The sequence below is a fragment of the Xiphophorus hellerii genome, chromosome 6 (assembly GCF_003331165.1).
Source record: "Xiphophorus hellerii strain 12219 chromosome 6, Xiphophorus_hellerii-4.1, whole genome shotgun sequence".
Classification (NCBI taxonomy): Eukaryota; Metazoa; Chordata; class Actinopteri; order Cyprinodontiformes; family Poeciliidae; genus Xiphophorus; species Xiphophorus hellerii.
Window position 1 is genome coordinate 18,749,684 of NC_045677.1, and position 17,651 is coordinate 18,767,334.

Sequence of the window (17,651 nt, forward strand, 5' to 3'; positions counted from 1 at the left end):
TCTTTAATAATTGCTCAGGCTCAGACAGACTGGATGCAGTGATGGGAAGTTCAGCTCTATTAATTGCATAAATCTTTTTGCATTCAGTGTTTTTATGAGATGCCTCATACTTGCCTAATTTTATGTATTTATTCTGTTGAAATGTTAAAGCATCAATCAGTACTTTTGTGTAATATTTTAATCAAACTTTTAATTGTCATTAAACACAAAAATAAATTAACAAGTCTGTGTTATTTGCTTTGCAGACAAATCTACCAAACATAACCTTCATAATCATACATTTTTGTTAATTTATATTATACTGCAGCCAGATGTTGCTTTGTTTATGGGTGTCAGTTATATTTATGAGTTTTTTTATGCACTTTCCTCATCATCACTGACTGAGAGGACAGAAAGATTCTCCACCTGACTGTCAGGTCTGTCCACCTTTCTGTTTTCACATAGTGGTATGGTCACATATGGTTGGCCTTGTGACAAAGTGGTTGGCCAACCACTTTGTCACAATAAGTGAAGGTAAGGTAAATATTTTGTGTACCAATATACTGTATGTTCTGCTGTAAGCAGAGCAGAACCACTAGGAGTGAGAGCTGAGCAGAGAAAGGCAAAAAAGAGGGGAGTCAGTTTTCACTTGAAAAGCTCTTCTGATTCTGGCTCTTCATGTAGATGTACCATCTACTTATCTCTCCTGAGTTGTTTGACTTTTTGGTATTTGAATTGTAATCATTTGTTTATCTGTGTCCTGACTTAGTTATGTTTTGTTTTATTTTTAAATTCTGAAAACCACTTATGTTTTTTGTTTCACTTCACAACTATGACCTACTTAGTGTTGATCTGTTCCATGTAATCCAATTAAAATACATTGAAGGTTGTGATTGCACCAAGCCAAAATGAATAAATGGTGCTGCATTTCTTTCCATAATAGTAGAAAACAAATCAATAGGTCAGCAAAAATGTAAATTAATTTACAGTCTATCACAACTACAGTATATAACTTTCTTTCAGCAGCAAACAAACAATGCTCCACTGTAAAATGCTTTTAAGTAAGCTTTTTAAGCAAAACAAAATAAAAATGTAGTGATATGATTGTCAATAACAGATGACTGACATTTATATCAAACCTAATGTTTATTACCGATAAACACTAGAAACAAATGTAAATTCAGATTGGAAACAATTAGGAGATGACATTTAAAAGAAAACATGTTATGCAGATTATGCTTTACATATTGCTATACCATCTGCTTATCTCTTCAAAGCTCACAAAAACAAACTCCTGTCACAAGCCAGCCTCAAAACCTTGAATTTGAATATAAATAGTCTGAGCTGGGATGCCACAAACACTTTGTTTTCTTCAACATGTTCCCATGGGAAGTCAAAAAAAATTTACACTAATAGCAGCTGTTGAAAACAAGCTTTGCTGTTTTAGCAATCAGGCACATAAGAGATTTTCCACTTTTTTCTAGTGGTTAATGGTGGGACTAAATAAAAGAGCATTTTGCAAAAAGCACTGTAATCACCCCAACCTCACTCTGATATGGGACTTAAGCATGACAGACACATCTAATCCAAAACCTTTCTACTGTGTTCACAGCATTAAATCCAAACCTGATGCCTACCATTGGTTTTTTGTAAGGTGACTGAACCATGACAACACAGCTGCAAACACAGAAGGCAAGAAGATGAAGTGGGAACAATTATTATGGCAGATTAATTTGATCTTAGCTGTAAAATGACAGAATTTCTTGCAGCAATCATTAAATGGTAAGATGACAATATTTTTATTTTCAAAGAAAGCGTATGAGGAAAATTTTTGTTTGTAACCATTGGCCTTCGATTATTCGAACACAGTGAAGGGTTTTGACATGGGCAGGGTGACACTCGCTACGGGCAAAATGAAACATAAATCTAACAATGGATAAAAAGGCAAGTCAGTTTGTCTGTTAGGATGTTTCTCTTGCATATTTGTCTTACTGATCAATGTGAATGGGCATCAGTTTTTTCAGAAACATCAGCAGACCTGAATGCAAGTTTGCCGTGCAGCTGTCACTGTATGATGTGTTCATGTATTAATTTGCAAGTAGAGAATATAATTAGGATCTGATGATTTGGAGTTTTAATCCCAGGTGTCAACACTTGCAGTTTATAAGTAAATAACCCATAATGTGTTCTAGTGCACAGTCTGAGCAGAGCCATGTTTATGATGTATACCACAAAGTGTATTTCAGACCCAAAAATAACTTTTTGGGTTTTTTTACATAAAGCCGAAGAAGTAAAAAGCGTGACAATCGACACAAGCATACACAAAACTTTCTTACCTGTACTTGAATTGTTTCTGATGTGGTTGAAGCTCTCAGTTTGGTCATGAGAATTCGTACTATGTTGAAGAGGAAAACAAAGTTTATCTAGCAAAAAGGGAGAAGAAAACATAGTTGAGCTCTGTGGTAATGACCTGGCGTGAAGAACACAGAAGACAATTATCTGGTGAGAACAGACAGCTCAGTGAGCTGTTGGTAAGCTTACTGCACTGTCTGTAAGCTGTGAGAGCACAGAACAGCCCAAGTCAAAGCACAACTCAAAGCAAAGCAGGGAAGAACACAATGTATCAGAGGATCCAAGGTAGTTACAATAATAATACATAATTGTATGGGGTGGTATAAAACTGTCCCACAAAAAGTCTTTTTTCTTTTTTTGGAAATAGTAAGATTCAATTTATAGATCCAAAATCTGGATGCCATACAGGAACAGCTTTTGTTTCACATTTTTATTCATAGGTCTATTTTTGAAACATCTCACTTTTGTGTTTAAACTAGTGCCAAAAAAATATGAAGCCATAAAACCGAAGTCACAGTCAGCTGTTATTTTGTTTTCCAATGCAGGCATTTTATGATGTGTTTATCTGGTTTAAAAAAAAAAAAAAAAAAACTTTCAACCTATGGCTTCTCCTATAAAAAGGCTCTACCACACATAGAAGAAGATTTAGTGTCTTGAAGAGCATGGTCCTGAACCATGTTTGTGCTTTCTATGACGACAGAAAGCACAGAGTTTGTTTTCTGACCAAAATTCACTTTCTAACAGGAATGTATAAAATTGCTGTACATGCAAGCAATAAACAAACTGCAGCTGAGAGAGAAGACTTCAGCACAGTTTATGCAACAACACAACACTTACAAATGAAGTGAGTATACAGTCAGACTATTGTTTGTGAGCATAATGTTTGTTGGGTAACAAAGTGCTTTATTTTCTTATGTTAATTGTTTTGATGTGTCTTCTGTCTACTTTCCTCCTAAATATTTAACATAAATTAGCTGTGGGCAATATGTTTGTCTCCATATGGCAGGAAAATAAGCTCACTAAAGAAAGGAAACGATTGAGCACAGATCCTGTCTGAGGATTTTAACTTCCCGCCTACTACCACATGAGTAGGTCTGGCTCAATGTGACTTTTTAGGGTCAAACAACATCCCATGAGAAACCTGACTTCAGATCGAATTGTAAATTTTAAGTGGCGAGACAATGTCCTCAAAATAACATGTCACCAACTACTTAGTGCAATTAAACTGTCATGAGTAAAACGCTGACTGATATGAGGAGAAATGCAGACTTACAAAAATCACAGTATTGCTGCTCAGTATAAAATATTCTTGTGTCAGTCGCTTGTAGGATAACAGATGAATGTCTATGGACATTATAATAACAGAGCTGTTCAGAACTGTGGCAGAAATTGTATTTGTATAATATTTCCAGACTTTTAGTTTTACCACATATAATTATTTTGTTGCAAATAATCATTCATCACTGTGGTGAATATAGGTTGACATTGCTTTTCAAAGAGAACTTTAATAATCACCTGTTTGTTAGATCTACATGGCATAATATTCACCCACATTTTTTCAGACTTGCTGTCCTATTTTGATATATAATCAAATAAAACATCACTTGAACCCTGGTTAGAGCTTCTTTCATTACCATCTTCTTCATAGATCATCAGTCTACTGCAACATTCTCTGCTGGGTTCTCAAGTGATTTGGGTTTGTTTCTCCACTTAATTTGCAACTTTCAGTGTGAAAATAAGTAAAACTCTGGTAAGCCATCCCAAACAAAACTCACAATAAAAAGGTGTAAAAAAAGTGCTGATGGTATTGAATTTTTTCTAGTGCAAAGAGTAAATCTGAAACATGTTGAAGATTCTTGCAGCTACTGACCAGAAGCACAAGAATAATTGGTCCCTGATAAATGTAGTCCATATATTTCCCAGGCTCTTTACCAAACCAGCATCTGTTGAAAGTAAAAAATACATAGAAAAATGAAGAAATGTAAATTTAAACAATCTTAAACAAATTTAGATGAAAAAATGCATCAATCTTTCTTTTCTTTGTCATGTTAATGCAAACAAAAAATACTTACTTTTCATTTTCATAATACAATTTTCCGATAGCCCACGCCACAATTATTGGACACGGAATGCCTGGAATGCAGACAGGAAAGGTGATCTAAGTTACATATTTTGTTTTAACAGTATCTTTGCACTTGTTCATTTTAAAAGTCCTCTTCTGACTTCTGAAGTAATAATCTCCATTAATCTCAAACAGTAGCAGAGAAAAAACTAGGTCAGAATAATCAGCTAATGGTGATATTAAAGAAAAATCCAACACGACGAAAATATCTACCCATTATCCTTCTCTGAAAGGGTTTCACCTAAACTGCACTTTACAGCTAAAGACACTCGACAGACATAAACCACATCATGGGAGCCAAAACTAATTTCCTCAAACTGATGATGGATCCAAAGCATAAGGAAAACACTGAGGGTGCTTTTGACACAGTAAATATCTAAGGAAGATTTCTGTCATATGCTTTAAACTTTTCAATATTAAGTTTGACTCCTAACTATTTGAAATGGTAAGCAAATAAAACATTTAAACAAATCTGTCAAGTGTCACATGAGTTGAACTTTGAATGTTCATTAATTATTCTATGCCAGGCACATCAAAGTTTCTTCAACTGAGCTTAAACTTGAACAGTTATTTAAATTGATTTTCTCTTGAAAGAGAAAAAAAGTTTTTTCATTACAACAAAGTTGTTTAGTTAACAATGGACTCAAATAAATCATGGATTTGGTTTGAATAATGTATTCATTGTTTACTAGACAATATGTTGTAAACGTTTCTGCACTCCTTAAACTTTTGACTCAAAAGTGTCAAAATAATTGGGATTTTACAGAATAAAAAGTAGTACATAGATGAGACAAGGGAAAAAAAATACTGAAATGGCTCTGCCAGCTTTCCATGTATGGAGACCTACTGTACATGTTTTCCCATTCTCCTACGAAAAACAACTCAAATTGGAGTGATTGGAGAACATGTGAACATGAGCTGTGGACTCTTACCAGAGATTCTCTATTGTGTTGACTGAGACATTCTTGTATGTCTATTGATGTACCAGCTTGGGGTACATGTATCCTGCTGGAAAGTGAACCTTTGCTCAAATCTCAAGTGTCTTCCAAGGACGCTAAAAGGTTTTCTTCCAGTATTGACCTGTTTTCAACTCAAACCATTTCCCCAAAAGTTCTGATTAGCTGTGCTGTTCCTGAAAAGCATCCCTATAGAATTACACTGCCACTGTTTGCTTTCTTCCTTACATGGCTTGTGACCCCTTAAAGGTGAGGTCTGTGGAGTGATTGATTTATAGTTTTCATGTTGACACATCTGAGGATCTTTATTCAGTTACTAATTAAGACAGTTGGTAGCTCCAGAATTTATTTGGAGGTCTTGGGTATTGTTTATCAGTATGTTGAGAACAGTTAATTGCCACACTTGTGTTTTTTTTTTGTTTTTTTTTTAAATGCTGAAAACCACAAATCATCTGCTTCACTGTTATAAATTTTGTCAAGATATGTAGTTGCATGTGACAAACTGTGAAATAATTCCAGGAATTTAAATGCTTTTGTAAGGTACTCTAAGAAATCATCTATGTTGAACAACATTAACTGTTCCAAAAGTAGAAATAAATTAAATCAAAAATTACCTGGAAACTTAAGATCTACCGTCCCTCCCCCAAGTACGGCTAAATGACTATTTCCGTCTTGGTTCCCTTATTTCCCATTTGACATGTAAGATGTAGGATAGAATGAGCAAATTAAGGCAGTTGAAGTGTGAACAACTCTACTCGCTTGAGTGTTGAGGCAGAAATAAGAGTCAGCTGCCTACACTTGAGCAGTCAAACCAGGAGGTGTGCTTCAGCTGCATTAACTCAAACTACATTAATTTATGCATTTCTGTCAGGTTGTGTATGGTTAGATCCATTAACTTTGTGTAGCTGCAAATAAGCTCTCATGTCTACTACATGATGGAAACCAAGGACAGATTGGCTGATTTACACAACTGTCTGTATGTTCCTGGTTCTTTTTGTTGGCTAGTTATTATTTTGGCAACTGTGATAATTGTGACTGTTTTCCAAAAATTTATAAATGTGTCTGTAGATTTCTGATGTCAACTGCTTTTAGCATCAGATACTGGTGGAGAGACCAGTACATCTAATGACAACATTGCTCAAAGTTAAACAGATTTTTAAGAAGAACAAGATTGAACTTATTGCTTATGTAAGGGCTGTACGTGCTCCACAATGAAAGAAATCTATTTTTACTCGAGGTAAAGAACAAAAACAAAGTTCTATTTGTTTTTGTTTTTTTTCTAGCCAGGATAAAATACTTCATAGGAACCTTAAGTGCAGAACTTATGGAAAGTCCTACTAGGGCTGTTCCACACTAGAATAGAATAGAATAGAATAGTTCACAAATAAAATTTACATTTCAGAAAAAATAATATTAATAATTTCCTGTATAAAAATTAGGCATATTTCAGGGTGTTTCCTGTATTCATAACTAAAAATAAGTCCTCCATATTATGAACAAATGCCTTTTGATGTTTGGTGGGATGGAGCAAATGTTGATACCACAGTTCATCTATAAGCAATCATCTCAGACATGTCTCCATTCTAAATCTGTATTTTCTTTATGAACATTGTACACTAATATAATTTGAAAGCCAACTTGCTCAGCTTTGCCTTACATATGGCATAAAACCAGGAGCATACTTACACCAACCAATGAAAAGAAAAACCCACTTTCTCAGTTTATCAGTAGAATAGGTCATAACAATAGCAGTGTGAAGATAGCATCCTTCAACAAACATCCAGAAGAAGTTGGTCACAACAAAATAGTTGTATATTGTCGTACTTAATCGACACCAAGGCTGAGAAGAAAAAGAGACAGAATTATCCAAAAGAAATCACATTACAATTATAAAACAATTTTATGTTGTACAGACTACTGCCATCAATAAACACTTGTAATTTCTCTCTCTTATTGTGATTACTATTAGTAAAAAAAAATGTTTATACCTCATTTTTGTCATGGATATTGTGGTCAATCAACTGAAGCAAGAACCACATAACATTCCTCAATATGAAGGTGGTGATCAAATTCCAGTGGATAATGTTTCGAAGACACCTTATGCTCCTACAACATAAGCAACATGGTGATTTTCACTGTTCTTTCTCAGAAGAGCTAACTTACAAAAACATGCATGGGTTTGAAATTTGTACAAATTCATAAGTGTACGGCCCTTTCAAGATTTTAGTTGGGTTTTTTGTTGGGGTCTTTTTTGGCATTCATCTCAATTAGCCAGGAGCCTGGGCAGATTATTTTATCTTGTGTAGCATGCAGTTGTTGCTTTTTAAAAAGCAAAAGATCTGTTTGTGGAGAATAATGCTCTCAGCGATGACTTCTTAACCCTTAAATAATTGTCAGACTAAACAAAACAATGAAACATGAGAAATTGTTTCATTGTTTTGTTTAGTCTGACAATAATTTAAGACACTTGAAAGAACATATGTTCATAATATTTTATTTATATTTGTTTATTTAAATATTTTACTGACTTCCTCTTGTACAGGTTTATGTCAGACATTTACCTCCAGCTTTACAGGCAGGAAGTAAAGAGGTCTGGTCATGTGACCTTTCATAGTAGATACATGAAGTTGATATTGCTTAAAGTAGACACTCTATTATTTTATTTTGAAACTTCAATTAGCTGCCAAAAGTCAAAACAATTATTTTAGAGCTTCCGGAAGTTAGAAAAAATGTCTGGCAACAATTGTTGCTGGTGGGATTAAATGGGGTAACTGTTTACATTAACATAATGTAAACTTCCAGTTGTCTCTACGGAGCGTTGCACTTTAGTGCTCAGTGTAAATGATTAAAGTTACCAGCAACCAATAAAAGTCATATTTAGGGGTTATTATCACATTTATATGTGGAATAATTGATTTTGCCAATAATCAGGTACCGGTACTCTACAACATACATAGCTACATCATAGCTACTTGTGTGTTTTTTGGAAGAAATAATTGCCCCCCCCCCTATCCTTGATTTACCATAAAGTACTAACATGATGCCTGCCATGCCTGGAGCTGATATGTGATGAAAGGATTACAGTGTGAGTGGGACTAGTGTAACAGATGCTTGGCTTGCAGTCGCATTACCAAGAGTTTATGCTGTGGTTCTGTCACAGAGGTTTTTACAGACTATCTGTGGCTCAAGGGAATTAAATAGATGCATGTATCTAAGAAGGGTTTATAGTCTGCCAAGTGCTAGTCACAGCTGTGTATGGGCTGAGTTGATTTTGAGTGTTGATATAAACTAAAGTTGAGATACTCTTTTCCTATAAATCTGTGCAAAATACCCTGTGAAAGTCCATTGTCTTTCTATGCCCCTCAAATCAGTTGCTAAAACAGTTGAAGAGAAAGAAAACATGAGGGCCTGAGGGCTATAGTCTTGCTGAACTTAATGAATGCATTTTAGAAAAATTAATCATGATTTTTGGCAGGCAGCAGGGAGCATAGTAGGTTTATTTTTTTCACTACACCATTATATTTTAAAACTTGACATCCCAAAGTGTTGACATACAATCTATTGTTAAAAGGTAGTCATAGCCCTTGTGTTTTATTGCACTCAGTCATGCCTCCAGAGATAAAAGCATATTCATTCAAACTGAGATTTTAGGTCCTAAAATATGGGTCACTCTATCTTGGAAGCTGCTTAAGATTTAACACAGAGCCTGTTCATGCTATATATAGCACAGTATTCAAGAAAAAGGTCAAAGAGTAGTACAACCCATATAGAATGATGTAATCAATATCAATTAAGTGTTAAAGTAGACTGGCTCAGTAAGAGATAAGAATTTTCCTTTAGTTACATAATAATTAAACTTTAAAAGTGAGAAAATGCTTCTAAGGCTTCTTGTATTTAAGCTAGCACTCACAGCTGCCTTCAGGACAGATGTGTTAGAAAATATGCATCAGGTCTGGGACTAGAGTCAGCTACCGAGTCGAGCTGCAGAGATTTGTTTAGCTGACATGAGCAAGCTAATGACAAGCAGCATTAGGATGCAACATCAGTTTCACTGATTATCTTCTATCTGGGCTGTTGCACACAGGAGCCCCATTTCAGATTATTTCTATACTTGCCTTAAGCATAAGAAGAGAATAAAGGCCACGATTAGAGCTCCCACAGAAATACAGTGGCCTAGGTAGTTGATGATCAGAGCTATCTTGTAATGCATGGGATATTTTCTCTGAAAAGGAAACACACACATTAATTATTATATAGCTAGATGTAAAAAATATGTTTTACAAATGCAGACATTGTTAGATCACTTTACAAATACTAAGAAGTACAACTGCAGATCGTTTCTTTGCTGTATGAATAATAGGAAACAGCAAGAAATCCATAATATACTTATATAATATACTAGATAACATGGATTGAAAAGCAATGTCATTGACACACTTCAGATGTCTTGGCTTAAAATTATTAAAGGAACTAGAGCAAGACCCAGAAATACTGGAGAGAAAATTAGAGGTAACCAGGTCAAGGCACAACACATATGAACAGCACTCTTTATCCTCAAGCTTTTAAACAGGCAGGGCAGCATTTTTGTTTGCTTTTTGAAGGCTGATGGAGGGGGGTATCTGCATCATTAAAATAACACATTTCAATGAGCATTAATAAGTGGCAACAATATTTTTGAGTTTTCATTGTAATAGCAATCTGTATTTTTATAGGAAAATGAGAAATTGTTTTCATGTCACCACACTAACCTTCTCCTCCAAAATGGGCTCACAGTTGGAATAATTGATCTTCAATGCCCATGTACCATTATCCAGGCATTCTCTGTAAGCACTTCCTGCAAAACAAGAGTAATGGGAGTCAATAAAAATGCATTACATACAAGAACAATTTGTGACTTTTTTTTTTTTAAAGGTGGCTTAAATCTAAAGAGACATTAAATGTAGAATGGAAATGGCCTGGAGGGAAGGAAATTTAAAAACAAAAAAATGACATTCCCTCACAAGAACCTTTTCTGTGCTTGAAAGCACAACTACCATCACTGCCAAGAAAATGCTGCTAATATAAGGTTGGACCCTTCCTATCTCCACCCGCATGTCTGCTTTATCATACATCACCCAAGTCCCACTTCATGCTTCATTTACTTTATCTTGGAAGGAGAAAGTTGAAACTCTTTCAAATTTGCTCTTTTTGCAGTGCATTTTTATTTATTGAAGAAAGAAAATCTTACTTATTATAAGCCTTATTTTGGCTTTATCTAATATTCATTAAATCAGAAATTCCCAGCTGATATTGAATTTTTTAACTGAAAAATAGAAACTTGAGAATATTGCTTAAATCCTAAAAATCGAATCAACAACTTTTATTTGCTGCAGAAAAACTTAATAAAATGTTAATTTAAACACGATGAAACAGTAACAGTGGATGTTTAATCAGTCTATTTAAAAAAAGACCTTTGGTAGGATTTCAACTGATCCTTGACTTGCTGGATAACAATTACCCCTATCTTTGGTTTACATTTTCCAGACCTGAGCAAGTTAAACAGACGACTCCCAGTAAGACCAGCCTGTCACAACTGGGCTTTGAACAATGGAAATACAAGTATTTTAGAATAAAATTGTTGTTTTGGAATTCTGCTACAGGATTATAGTGTGTGAGCTCAGTTATCTGAAGTGGAACTGGGTCGACATTTAAAATTTCAATGTAGGTTGAAAATTATTAGGGTTATTGCTGGGGTAATATCATCCTGAAAAGCTTTAACAATCCTATCACTAATGTGTTTGCCTCTCTGTGGGTTATCATTGAGGTCCCTTTGAAGAATGTGTCAAGTTATTTCTGTAATATTTCTGCATTCCTGTTTTTTTATTTTAAAGGTTTCTTGGTTTTGAACTTTTTTAACATCTATTCTTTTTGTTCTTATTGTATTGTTCTGGAATTTCATAAATTTATCTAGAATTTATAATGTCTCTAGAAAGTTGGATTTTATGTAAACAGTTTAAGTTTATATATATACGTATATATATATATATATATATATACTGTATAATATTCAGTATAAAGTGAATAGATGTGGACAGATATCTGTCTTTTGTTTCCTTCAATGTCAAGAAAGTTCATTTCTTCAGTACTATGATCAAGAGTAAAATGCGAATCTGCAAAGTGTTAATTTAAAAAGTTCTACAAACTCCTAAAATACTCCTAAAATCTCTTTCATGAGAAAATCGTTCAGTTTTTCTTTTTTCTGTATGGCTTTTTTTTTTTTATTTAGAATGCCCAACATGACAAAAAACATGACACACACATATGACTTGTGCTTATCGCAAGCAGTGACATTTTTCTGTACCCTCAATCAATGGATTGTGTAGTGTAGCTCCACCCTATCAGCTTACTATTCTCCTATGACCTATGCCCTAAAGAGGTTTGGGGACAGTGCGGTATAAGATATTTGGGCTTCTTTCACAAGGGAAAGATGCAAAATTGTTTCATTTCCGCTCAGTGGAAATGAAGCAAAACCTCTAGCCCAATGATCTCTATATCAACAGGAGGACTTCTAAAGAGACCGGGAGTTCCACAAAATTTCCTTAATTTTCTTACTTACAGATCCATATATGTTTTCGAAATGCTAGACACTTGATAGGACAACAGAGCAAGACAGACTGTTTTAAGTCTCCCATCTGTCTGCATCATGTGACCTCCTGGTGTGTGATTTACACACATATCCTCAGCTCTCCCAGTAGAGCTGCAAAAAGAGCAGCTGTGCCAATAGTCTTTAAAATTGACAACAGTCAAAGCAGTGTGTTAAGTTTATGAAGCAGGACAACAGAACATTATGATAATATAACACAATCTATGAGCACTGCAAATGACATGCATGGTTACACATCACAGTCCATAGGTAAAACTCTGTCTTTTTTCCCCCCAATGAATCAATCTGGTTATAGGGTTAAGATCTAAAAAGGACTATACTGCATTCCCTGCAACAAACTCCCCATCTCCCCTAATCCTGCTTTGTGCATGTGTGTCCTGTATTACTATGAAATGTTGAAATGAATGCAGATGTGCATATCTAAAGAACATTAAAGTAGGTTTGCAAGTGTTCAGTTGGGACACTTTTTTTTTTTGATTTTGTAACACACAACCAGCGCAGCTCCCTTTAATTCATAAAAAGCTGTACAATGTAGACCATGTAATACTAACAAAACCTTTATTTTTGACTGCAGATGCATGGCATTAATGGTAATATTTACAGTTTGGAAAACAATTTAAAATTACTCATTGAGTTCAGATTACCCTAAAAAAATCACAGTACATTACATTTGTATATAAATATAACATATAATCACCAGTAAACATGGCATTTAACACTACAGTGAGCCAAACTGGTATGAAATACTTATTCCATGTGGAGTGTTTATAAAGTGCTTCACAGGTACACTAAACATCTTAGTAATTTCTTCAAAGCTCAGTTCAAAGTTGAGTTATACTATCTATGTGATGCTGGCACTGAATGTCAATTGAGCAGCGCAATTTTTATTCATGGCAAGGATATGCAAAGCTTCTTACCGTCAGTTGCTTGCATATCTTTTAAAACCCGCTATTCGTAATCAACTTTGAACTGAATATTTCATTTTGAAATTCCTCAGAGCACATTCAGTGAGCCCCTTATCTGCTTTACACTAAATAACAGAGTTGCTCTGAAAACCAGCAGCAATACGCATGTAAAGGTGATTTTCTCCCTTTTTATTCTCATTAGATAGTTCAAGTGAGTATTTCAGTCTTTCCACTGAAGATTTAATTTTTAAGATTAATGCTGTCAGTACTAAAAGGAAATCACTTTTGTATAAGCAAATCACAAATTTATGATGTCTTTGAGCAAATTAATTCCTGAATTACTGCTCCAAAATACATAAAGGGATGAATAAATAATTTAATCTCTTTTCTACATGCGTTTCTCCCCTGTGGGATGAGTTCAGTTTAGACAAATCTGACCCAGGCGTAGACAGTTTTATCCTGAATTACAGAGACTTGTTAACACCAAAGCAATATGCTGGAACAGGAAGAAGCACCTCAAAAATGCCTTTAGGACCTTTTGAAGCAATGACAGCAGCAGAGGATTAACCTTTGCATTGAAATTAGTGTTACATTATGTAACATTTTGTCATTGGAGAGTGGTGAGATGGCTACTTGAAGCCTAAAAGAAAAATAACAAATTATTTTTAAACTGTATTACCTTGATCACACTCTGTTTTGTGTCCCTGTTATGAAGGTAAGTCAAAGACAGGAGACAGGCAAGGGAACTTGAAGAAATGATACAATCCAAGAGACAGATTAAATACACAATAAGTATGAAAACATGTTTCTGATGAGGTGCAACATGAGGTGGAATCAATTTGTATTCTAGACAAATAATATTTCAATCAGTCTCTCAGATAAGTCGACAACTTTATTTTTCAAATTCAGTACATCAATACTTTTAAGAGGAGTACGACTTTTTTTTCCCTGCACTTTTTTCCTGCAACAAATTGTAGTTATCTGAAGCTGATGTGAAACTGACTGTCGTGCAATTTTTTGATTCTTACTAATCTAAATAACAATTTGGATTTTTTCCAAAACATTTTAATAGATAAATTTGTGCCATGTAGTCCTTCAATCATTTGTGCCCAAACTGTAGTCTCTTTTCAGCCACACACTTATTCAACAGACGGGCCTTGAACTGGCATGTCAAATGTCTATGTTCAGCATACATACAGAGCTCCTCTTTCCAGCCAGAAGCACTAATAGCACGCCCACACATGCCTCCCCTGGTTCTTCCTGGTAATAATTCAGAGAGGAAAGCGGTTTTCAATCCACGTGTCAAATAGGACAAGCAGAAGTTTGGAAAGGTTACATTTTTGCAAGAACCTGAATATGTGCATCTTAATCTTGTTATATTTGCATTAAACAAACACACAACTAACATAACTGCTCTTGCACAGTGTGAATACAGCAGCCAGAAATGTGTTAGCTAAACAGTGAGGTAAGATTTTAAGCTGTACTCTTTTCAGTGCTGGGACTTTATATTGCAATGTTGAATGGATCACCAAGGAATATTCTTAGAATATAAGCAATATACAGTGCAGTCTGCTGGAAGTGGATGATGATGCCATATTTGGTTTGAACTAGAAGAAATTGATTAAGCCACCCTTGTTACATTTTGTTTAAAAAATTACATTCTTAAAGCCCTAACAATTCCATTTTAGTTAGTTCATGATGATTAGTCAAAAAATACTTCTAAGAGATGGCATCAGAGTTTAAATGTTGTGCTTTAGAACTCCAGTTTTACAAGAACTGCTCAATTAATTTTGAAATTTCAAATGTTTATGAATAATATTCAGTGGTATAACACTGCAACACCGAAGGTAAAACCCAGCAAGTCACACAGCATGTGTTTTTCTGCCAATGCCAGGATTTAATCTCCAGTTTACTTATCGAAACATCCCTTCCAAACCCTCACATATTTTGTAGCTTGTAGATATCTGCAAACAGAGTTAAAAGGGATTTGCACCTCCATGTCATCTGAGCTATAAGTTCACTGGCACTTAAAGCAAATATCACGCTGTTCTTGTGAAACAAGCAGTGATGGTGCACACACTGGGTTTAAGAAGCAGGTTGTGATGTTCGCTTCTGTGTGTATTCCACTGAGGCAAGACTAATTCAAAGCATGAGTGCAGGAACAATGCACTTCTGACAAGCCATCTGTGCATTGTGCATTAACCCTCCTGTTATATTCATTTCTGACGTACACCAATAATGTTCCTGGGTCAATTTAACCCGTGGAGTGTTTAACCCTTGTTTTGTCTTGCGGGTCAAAAGTGACCCATTACCATGTATACTTGTAGAAAACAATACCCTAAACCACTGAAAAAACCTACACACAAAAATCAATACTTGTCCTTCAAATTGATCTTTTGTAAAAAAATTTATATTACATTTTGAATTGTTTTTTCAAGGGGTGATCTTTATAATTGAACCGGAGACACGTATACTGTTCTGGGTCAACTTGACCTGCTGATTAAAATCAAGACAAATGAGTCATGCAGAGAGTATTTATTAATTATTATTATTATTATTGTGTGCGTGGGCGTGTACATGTGTGGGCAGTGTGCACCCGTACACGCCCCCCTGTAACGAGTCGGTCTCGTTTAAATCTAGATGGCTGATGAAAGAACCAGAATCCAGAAAGAACAACATCTTAATTGTGCAAAAGTGCATAGCAGGAAGAGCTTTGTGACTATCAACTAATGCAGAATCTGTTAAGAAAGCCAAGCTGCCTCACTTTTTATACATGAACAAATATGATGTCACTAACAAGCACCATATGAGTGTTCAAACAAAAGCAAACGAAATTTTCAGTTAAGTGGATTTGAGGTTGATTGCTTGCTCATGCGTAAAATGTGAGCAATAATTAGAGAATCTGAAACCTTACAGAAAAATTTACATAATGTGAAGTGAATTTAGAAACTGATGCAGAAATGAGGAACAGTCCAATGTTTACCAGGGATTTTACTTATCCAATTAAGTAGAGCAGAGCTGGGCTATTTTAATGTATTGAATTTGTCTGCCCAGTTTTTATTGTTCATTTTCATTACTGTTAATTATTATTGCAAGTTCCTTCATGTTAAGACAGTAAAATAATAAAAACAGAGAAATAAATAGTGACCTTTTTCCACAAAAAGACAAACTACCACTCTTGTCTCACAACAAATTACACACTTCTTCTCTGGATTTTGCTGAACAGTCTGTAAAACTGGAGCTTGAAACTGGACGAGGTTAAAGTGGCAGTACAGATGATCATCTCAAAACTGAGGACTGAAAGCCCCAGTAACCGGCCCACACCTGAGCCAGTTACTGCCGTGATATTCTCAAGCCAAATGAAATTGAATTTCATAGGCTGAGTACTGAATAAACTGGGGGAATAGCAAAAGCATTGGAATCACACAGCTCACTGCAGCTTGACATTTTATTAAGACAGCAGGAACTGGAGCAAATCTGCTGTATGATACACACCTATGTCATAGGCTACACAGAGACAGAAAAAAAAAAGATTACATCAAGAAACTAAAATATTAATAGAGAGGATATTAACAAACATTCACCCATTTCATTAAACTCTGTCTCCTGTACTATAGTCCACTGAACTGCCACGGGGCAGAAATCTCAGTCCAGTTCATCTAGTTATACTAAGAATAATTAATCCCCCTTCACATCTCAAAGTGGGTGCAGAGGTTTAATTTCTTGAGACTTATCTTTCGTAAGAATCCATAAAGGCCTGAAAATTGTAGAAAAATACTGTTCATTAACCTTTTGCTACTGATTCCTATTGCATATTAGCATCAATGCCAACAAGGTGGGTTTGAAGGTTAATAGTAATTTCCAAAACATTATTGATTTTCCTACATTCCCCTTTTGCCTAGTTTGTCAAATCACCGACTTGATTTAGATTTTTTTAAGCATAGATTCGTTTAAGGCAGAGATCACAGGATCCCAAACCCATTGGCAAATAAAAGTCAACCTGTTCAGAAGCAGTTTGAAACTGCGTGAAAATCAATACATGCCAGGGAAGATAACAGGAAGAGAATTGTGAACCTCCACAAGTCTGATTTATCCTTGGATACAATTTACTAGATGCCTCAAGGAGCTCCATTCAACTGTCAAAAAAATTATATGCAAGTATAAATGCCATAATAATGACTAACCATGATACTGTTCAGCAAGGAGACAGGTTCGGTTTCCCATAGATGAATGAGTATGTTTGGATACAAAACTTCAAAAAATAAAATACAAGATAAAAAAAAAAAAAATCAAGACACGTTATGAAAATCCTCATCATATACTCTTGCAATTTATTGTGGTGTAAAGCAGTTGTGATAATTCCAGCCTTTGTTATAAAGTCAAAAACTGACTAAGTAAAACTAAATGTGTACTGGGATTTTGAAGAAGTTAATCTGAAATGGTAAGACTAATTTCCGCATTGCTTTGCCAGTACTAGTGTCAGCATAATCTGACTGCTAGTGTCGTCACTTCAAGTATGAGAGGTAAAAAACAAAACAAAAACAACTCTGGCTCAGGCATGTCTTAGACAGCAGATGTCTACAATGCAATGGCTTGTGCAAAATGTTAAATGATTTTCACACATTATGTAAATGCAAATGCTGCAATTATATTTTGAATATTCTTCAAACTACTAAAAAATCATTTTAAAAATT

At 35.0% G+C, this 17,651-nt stretch overlaps 1 protein-coding gene across 2 annotated transcripts in view; it reads right to left on the bottom strand.

Moving 5' to 3' along the window:
* LOC116722074 (corticotropin-releasing factor receptor 2) overlaps positions 1–17,651 on the bottom strand; it is a 44,185-nt gene that overhangs the window by 5,599 nt on the left and 20,935 nt on the right. The window contains exons 3-9 of one of the 2 annotated variants that reach the window (XR_004339710.1): positions 10,158–10,243; positions 9,525–9,631; positions 7,398–7,515; positions 7,096–7,249; positions 4,404–4,464; positions 4,202–4,274; positions 2,316–2,402 (exon numbers count right to left, since the gene is read on the bottom strand). Coding sequence is in view for 1 of the 2 variants with exons in the window: in XM_032566186.1 (XP_032422077.1) it covers positions 2,308–2,402; positions 4,202–4,274; positions 4,404–4,464; positions 7,096–7,249; positions 7,398–7,515; positions 9,525–9,631; positions 10,158–10,243 (694 nt within the window). In the remaining variant the exon portion in view is untranslated. Of the gene's footprint in view, positions 1–2,307; positions 2,403–4,201; positions 4,275–4,403; positions 4,465–7,095; positions 7,250–7,397; positions 7,516–9,524; positions 9,632–10,157; positions 10,244–17,651 lie in introns of both variants that reach the window. The other variant, XM_032566186.1, reaches the window with a different exon arrangement.